Genomic DNA, 7,426 nt, shown 5'->3' on the forward strand with positions numbered 1-7,426 from the left:
AGAGAAAGAGGGGTCTTGCTTAATATGGCCAGGAGCTATCGTTAAATAGCTTCACAAGAGAATCGCTAAAGTCTACGGATATTTGAGGAGAGCTTTTTTTTTTTTGGGTAAAGAAAATCCAATTTACCAGACTACAAGAGATTAACGTCACCAAAGCCACATGTAAGCGGCGCTGCGCTAATCCTGCTCATTTGTGGGATAAACTAGGCCACATCGGTATTACTCGCATAAGAAGCCGCCAATCATGGTTGTATGACTCACGATATTTGTTTGTGCCCGTGCAGGCTTGCGTGTGTGTCTTTGGTTGTACATGCTTGTGCCATCTGTGCTGGACATACACACTTCTGGCCTTTTACTGGCAGCCATCGAAGCTAAAAAGAGCTCTGCTTCCATCACGACACCAGCGCCGTTTTTCAAATTGGGCTGGACGATATCCTAGCCTTTGCTTTTGTTTTCAACTGGGTAAAACTCCCCCAGTTCTCTGGACCATGAATCAAAAGTGGCCACGGGGGGATAAATTAATCTGCCAAGGTGCACATACCGCACACGCCGCCGCCGCCAACAACAACGACGAGGCTCTGGGAGAGAAGCGGAGGTGAAGAGAGGAACCTTTTCTGCATTCATCAAAATCATCTCGTTTTGAATCATTGATCAGGTCGCTACTCTTCCCCACTTTCCCGCCGGGGGAAGGGGAGGTCTAAAAATAGCCCGTGAGCGTCTGTGCCTAGAAGTCTTTCCCTGTTCTCCCAGACTGGCAACATGACTGAATTCAGATGAGGCTTCTGCAGCTTTTACAGTCGCGACGCTCATATATGTTTGACTCATCCCAACGTGCACCTGTTCTCCGTCGCACACAAATAAACAGGTTGCATCTGGAGATTTCAGCACCGCTTCACACTTTAGGGGAGTCTCATCAGCATATCCACCTTCTCCTCCATCACCCAGCCCCATTCTGCCCAGGTCTTTGGGGATTAAAGTCTACTCGCAGCTGTCTGAATGTGTGCGTTTGTCCACAAAGCAGGTGAGCCAAGGCCACGTGGGTTCACAGGACATCTCCGTCTAGCTCTTCGGCTGTAACCGAAAAGGCAAGTGAGAAACTTTCGTTATGCAGATCGGCGAGCATAAACAAAAAGGTTGATGTGGGAAGAAAAGTGTGGGTAAAACACATGATGTGTGAGAGAGGAAGCAGAGATCACTGAAGCTAGAGGCGCCGAGGCTGCAAAATAACTCTGATTAATCTGACAGCCTGAGATAATAGGCTCCGTGTTGTTTCTAAACAGGTCAATTATGAACAAAGTTTTCTGAATCAAGTTTTACTATCATTTTTCTGCAAACATTCTTATGTGGCTGGTCTGGACTGAAGTCACCTGGGGCAGGGGAACAGAGTGGGACCGGAGGCTATATTAAACCATAGCACTTGATTAGACCCAACCGTTTTGATAGCATTAACAGCAACGGATCTCCTTCCTCAACAGGCAGCATGAAGCCTCTGACGTGAGCCGACACTGAGCTGAAAGCAGTCGATGCTGAATTCCATCACGTCCGCTCGCAACGTCTTGGAATCTGACAGTTTCCCTCCTGGAAGCAGAGCCGGTAAACAGCAAGCTGCCTCGGAGCTGCTGAATGGTTGAGTGACTGCAAGCAGGGACGTACAAATGACTCCACGCGCCAGCAGGAGAAGATGATTGTGGAGCACCGAGAGGGGCTACTGGATGGAGGTCAGCGGGGTAATGAAGTGGTGACCTCAGCTGCCTTCACACTGAAGCTGCAGGGGACTCTGGAAACTGGGGGTCGGAAACAGAGGAGCTTTTCTAAACGAACTCTGAACTAAATGTGGTTGAAAGGGACGATCAGGGTCTGCAGGTACGTGTCAGCGTGCTATCGCTGATAGTGGAGCGAGATTATGTTCCAGTTCAAGGCCCCGTGTTCTAAAAACATGCACAAGTCTGAAATAGCCACGCTTCACTACTCTTAGGTGGAAAAGCATTTGCACATATCGTAGGAGGGGGGTTTCTTCAATTGTGGTCATTAATATACCGCAGCGAGGAAGTTAAGACACTTCCTCTGTTTGCTTCAGCAGAAACAGATACTGTGTGATAGCTGACTCTGAGTGAAGAAACCCATTTAGTCAGATCGCCAGGCTGAAACTGAAGTGAAATGCAGGAGGGTCATGAGACAAGCTGAGTGTGAGACCCCGGAGTCCTCCAAGGAAAGTGAGTAGAGGAGTGTGGCCTCTCTAATGACCAATCAACACCCTCCTTGCTGCCATGGCATCTGCTAGTGCTCCGACGGCCCCCCATCTAAGTGAGAGCCCACAATGAACTCCGATTCCAATCAAACTACAGGAACAGCAAAGCCTGGGTCAGGGGGGCAATTCTGACATTTCACAGAGTTCGATCTTTTCTAAAAGTTCTGCTCGGCGGGAGTTTTACTCCACACGTATGAAGGGTGAAAATAGGAAATGGAGGGAGCCGGGGGAAGAAAAGAGGGTGATGCGGCGCTGCTGCAGCCAGGAAGGAAACTCTGCTGGAAGGAACGACGACTGATGATGAGTCTCAGCACTCTACAGAGCAAGATTGAAAGAAAGTGAAGCTCAACGGGCAGCTGCATTAGGAAGCAAGTAGCTACTACAAATGCATTTCTGTTCTAATATTGGAAACATGGCTGCATTCAAAAGGCAGTCTCACAAATAGGATGCAAAACACGTCAGATCCAACTGTCTGCCAAGGTCACACAAGTATGCAGGATAGTGATACAAGACATAAATATAATAAAATATTCATAAGCAGGGACAAAAGCAGGGAGCAGGTTTGAGAGAGTGACTGCTCTCATAAGGGTTTTCTCCCCATCTTTTTTACAGGTGAACCTCAACACCCCATCCTGTAATTGCAGCATGAATGTTGCTATAAAACTAATATGCTGATCTATTAAGTTTATAGCTTTGTTACTGGGAACAATCTGGCTGCAGGCAGCAGGCGAGGACAGGTAGCATCTGTCCCCACCTACTGCCTTGGCAGCGTCGGCATCATCTGCTAGCTTTGGCAGCATCTTGGAAGCACATCAATATGGCTTTATGTAGCCAGGGCTGCTAGTAGCTAGCATGCCAGTCACGCTCTCAGGCAACGCTCTCTTGCAGCCCGAGCATCCACAGAGCACCGAGCCAACAAAGCTAAGTGGAACAGAGCTGTGGCTGAACAGGGAGGCCAGGTCTCCGTGGACCTGCACAGGGAAAAAGAGCCAGTGTCTGTCATCTCTCCACACAGCCACGGTTAGAAGCGCGGGGCCAAGTCCAAACACGAACACCGCCGCCATTGTAGCTATCAGCTTTCTTTTCTGGTTTTTTTTTTTTTTCCTCCAACATTTTGGTTTTGAAATGTTGTTGCTCTGGCGGACTTTCAGTTTTTAAGAGATAAGATCTCTAGCATGTTGTTCAGTTTATACCTGCACCATCGGCGTTAATGTTTGTTCTAAATTACATGCCAACGAACAGCCTTTCCCCCGATGAGTTGAAAATGGCTGATGTGGAAACATGCGAGTCAGACCAATATGGTTAAAGTGTCAACGATGAAGCGTTAGTCTGGTGGGCCCCGCTGTCTAAACAGACCTGACTCGGGCTAAAACGGGACTATTTTCCTGTTTATTGTATGTAGCACCTTCAGATAGCAATGCTTGGTATTATCACACCCCCAAAAAGTGTAACATACAATTGCTTCAGCTTATAAAAAGTTCTAAAACTCGCTTCCTATTATTAGCGCCCTGTGGTCACATGGTGCACGTGACACCAGCAGAGATGAAGGGTCCTGATAGGGTGCACTAGGTAGCAAAGGATAGTCTTCACATCTAACTGATTTAACTGAAAACTTTGGTAGAGTGATCTATTTACTCTGTTCAGGAGTGAGAGGCTTTCAGAAAAAAAATGGCTTTAAAGCACATCTGCTTGCAGTCACATGGTGCTGTATGGGTGTGCAGCGCTGTGAGGTGTGAAGCGCATTTAACACAGGAAGCTGGGGGACAGCTGACCCTAAACAAAAAAGAAAGACTCCTCTTCATGCTGTTATGCGCTACTGACATGGAAATAGCTGTATTAATCCACTACAGTGTCTTGCTTTTATAAATGGATCAAGTTTCTGCAGATCCAGGAAGTGGTGATGATGGCACAACAGCAGTGCAGCATCAGCAAAATGCCCCCCCCCCACACACACACACAGATAAACACAAACACAAGAACTTTACTCCTAATAGAGGACAGCAGCAGAAAAACCTCCATCTATTTCATCTTGGAGTCCCTGATCTGCGAGGAGATCCAAAAACTATGAGCAAGCAAAACCCTCCACCTCTTTTCAGAGCCTTCAACAGCTCATTGCCACGTTGCTATGACAATTTAATTATAGTCTGTCGTTGTTGCACTATTGTTTATTTCCCAGTAAAGATGAGTGGGAAGATAAAGTGTGAACGTGGTGTTTTTTGGCTGGGGTTCTTATAACCAGTTTAGAGGGAAACCAGCTCCAGTTTGTGGTTAGTGACTGTGGTGGTTTTATGGCTGATCATAGCTGAGCTGTCATGAGTGATACCCGGGCTTTCAGCTCACAGTAAAATACCGAGCTGCAGAATTAAACTGGTGCATATATTACTCAGGCAAGGTGCGTTTTGGTGGTTAACACATTTGGCCGAACACAAAGAATAACAGCAGAGTCTGCAGAGTTCATTAAAGATCCAAGTTAATACAAATATCAGCCAAAGCCAAAGAAAATAAGTGATGAATTTCTACTTTAATTACCATAAACACCCCTAATGAAACCCCAGGCAGTTCTATGCATATCTGCTTCTACAGTAAACTACCCAATCAGGAACAGCTCACTGGACCACATGTCAGAACTGGTTGTGTACGTTCCACTTGACTTGAAGGGCGTGCAAACATCGCTCTGTAGCTGAGCTCCAGGGAGCGGGAGTCCGGATATGAATCCGACCCTGGATCAGACGCGGAGGAGGGGGGCTCGGTTATTACGGCGCAGGCCCGCGGTTTATGAGCAGGGCTGAAAAATCCAATATTTACAATGAGATCCAAGGACAAGTCTGAGTTTACTCCGGACAGCTGAGCAGCTGCACGAGGCAGCGTCCACATAACACCTCTTTAACGTCAATACTGAGCGGGCAGAGTAAGACGGCGGGCGTAATGTGCGGAGAAAATGTTTTTACAGGATATATGACTTATGGGTGGCACGGCATATTGATGTGAACCCCGGGTTGCGCTATACTTCATAAAAAGGTAGAACACAAGAGAGTCCTTTATTGGCCGCAGCGATTTCTTGGGCAGTTTTGGTCCCGGCCACCGCGGCTGGAATGTGAGCGCCGTAAACAAGCTTCCGTGCTCGCTGCTGACCCGAGCCGAAGCTTTCCAAAACAATCTTTAGCGTCCCGGTCTCAAGAGAAACGCTGCCACGAGTTAACTAATGGTCAAAATCAGTCACATAAATAAGGAGCGAATGCCTACGACAGCAAAGGCCCCACAGAGTCACAAGTGGGCGACTTTCTCGAGCCCTCGGAGGGACGTTGTGGAGGACGCGTAATAACCCGACAGCCATGATTGATCTCAGCCTATCGACGCACAGCGGCTCTCTGTTGGTCTCAGTCTGCAAATGACACGTGAGAACTGGTTCGGAAAGCCTCGCAATTACCACAAACTGTAATTTTCCCAGCGTTACGAACAGAGCGTTGTGGAGGGCCCAAACATGCTCACCCAGAAGGTGCTGCAGCCATAACTCAGCCTTCATCTCAATGTCAAATATGTCAGGTAAGGATTTCAAGAGCGAACCGTTAATAAGCGTTAGAAGGCTTGATAGGGGCGTTCTCCTGGCCTCTCAACACCGAATTTGAAGTCCAACTTCCAGCTAGTGAGAATCAAACACCAGTAGGAAGAGAGTTTTCTTGAGATTTGTCTTACAATGCAGTTCAGTAAGGTCAAAGAGGGGGAAGTGATAACCAAATGACATTTTATTCCAACGAGAATGAAGAAACCTTCTCAATAATCACATGCTCAGTTTAAGTAAAACTATAGTGATTGGTTATCAGTTCCTTAATTTATCCGCTGCCTTTTTTACATCACAGAATAGTGAAACCCAGAGAGTTCTAGTTCACTGAGTAAAGTGGAAGTATTGGGAGAGTTGATCAAAAGAACATCACCTACCCTCTTTTTCAGATGTCGGACAGGCCACCTGAAGAACCAGATCGAACGTTCTTTCTGGGTTCTCCCTGAAAAAAAAGAATTCTTCTTCAGCAAGAGACCATTACAGTAATTAAACCAGGGCAACATATACTGTATATATATATATATATATCTATATATATATAGATATATATATGTGTGTGTGTGTGTGTGTGTGTGTTTTCTGTACATATCAGTCGTTGATAACCCATAGCCTATCGATTATTTATTCTGCGTGTGAGGCAAAAAACTAAGTTTTCTTATCTCTGTCAAACTTTGAACAGGGGGTTTGGGTCGCGGCCGCGTGTACCCGGTGAGCTGTGCGGCTGTGCAGCCGAGCCCCAGCCTGCTCCTCCGGTCAGCAGAGCCGCACACTGACCCAAATGCGCCGGAGCCAGCTGGCCTGGTAAATCCGCTGCTGGAGGGGGCGAAAAATCACGCCAAACGTACCCGTGTGTCACCTCCGACTTACGGTTTAGGTGACTGAGGGACATGTTAGCCGTTAGCTTGACAGTGCTGCACCAAGCGCACGCGTGTGTGTGTGTGTGTATGTTGACGTAAAACTCGGAGTTCTTACTTTATTCTGCTGTCCATGGTTTTGCTACAACATCGCGACAACTCCGTGCTGTCTGCGGCTCTGCTCTGCGGGCTGCCTGGAGAATCCCCCCTCGCCTTCCCGCTGTCTTTCGTCTCTTCTCCTCGTCAGATGTTGGCCGTCAGCTGCCACGACATCGCCCTCGGAGGCGCGGAGTCGTGCGGTCGTTCGCCCTTCGGTCTGCCGTGAACGCGACTCGAACCTCCAGTCTGAGCAGCAGGGTGTTTATTTCCCACAACAAACGCAACACCAGGAAGTGCCGCTGTCAAAGCCTCCGTGACGTCAGCACGTCAGATGACGAGCACCTTGCCGCGTCTGCCGCTGCCGCTCCGCCTGCCGCTGCCGCGGCCGCTGCGCCTGCCGCTGCGCCTGCCGCTGCGCCTGCCGCTGCGCCTGCCGCTGCGCCTGCCGCGTCTGCCGCGGCCGCTGCGCCTGCCGCCGCCGGTGCTGCTTCTGCCTGCAGCATCTTCCTGCCTTTGCTTTTGATGAGAGCATGATAGTCTAGGGCAGAACTGAGCCGGATGATTCATCCTTTTGGTCTTTCCCCAGTGAGAAGCCATTATTAATTCAATAATCGTGGATTTACTAGCCGTAAGGAGCTCACTCTGAAAGTGGGGTTGTGGAAAAGT

General features: G+C 48.3%; 1 protein-coding gene across 2 annotated transcripts in view; it reads right to left on the minus strand.

Moving 5' to 3' along the window:
- dennd1b (DENN/MADD domain containing 1B) overlaps nt 1-7,087 on the minus strand; it is an 81,021-nt gene extending 73,934 nt beyond the window's left edge. Inside the window, exons 1-2 of one of the 2 annotated variants that reach the window (XM_057037317.1) lie at nt 6,780-7,087; nt 6,185-6,249 (exon numbers count right to left, since the gene is read on the minus strand). In XM_057037317.1, coding sequence (XP_056893297.1) covers nt 6,185-6,249; nt 6,780-6,796 — 82 coding nt within the window. In that variant the 5' untranslated portion in view covers nt 6,797-7,087. The remainder of the gene's footprint in view (nt 1-6,184; nt 6,250-6,779) is intronic. The other variant, XM_057037318.1, reaches the window with a different exon arrangement.
- Between the last annotated feature and the right edge of the window lie 339 nt (nt 7,088-7,426).

Source organism: Takifugu flavidus, chromosome 7, assembly GCF_003711565.1.
Source record: "Takifugu flavidus isolate HTHZ2018 chromosome 7, ASM371156v2, whole genome shotgun sequence".
NCBI lineage: Eukaryota > Metazoa > Chordata > Actinopteri > Tetraodontiformes > Tetraodontidae > Takifugu > Takifugu flavidus.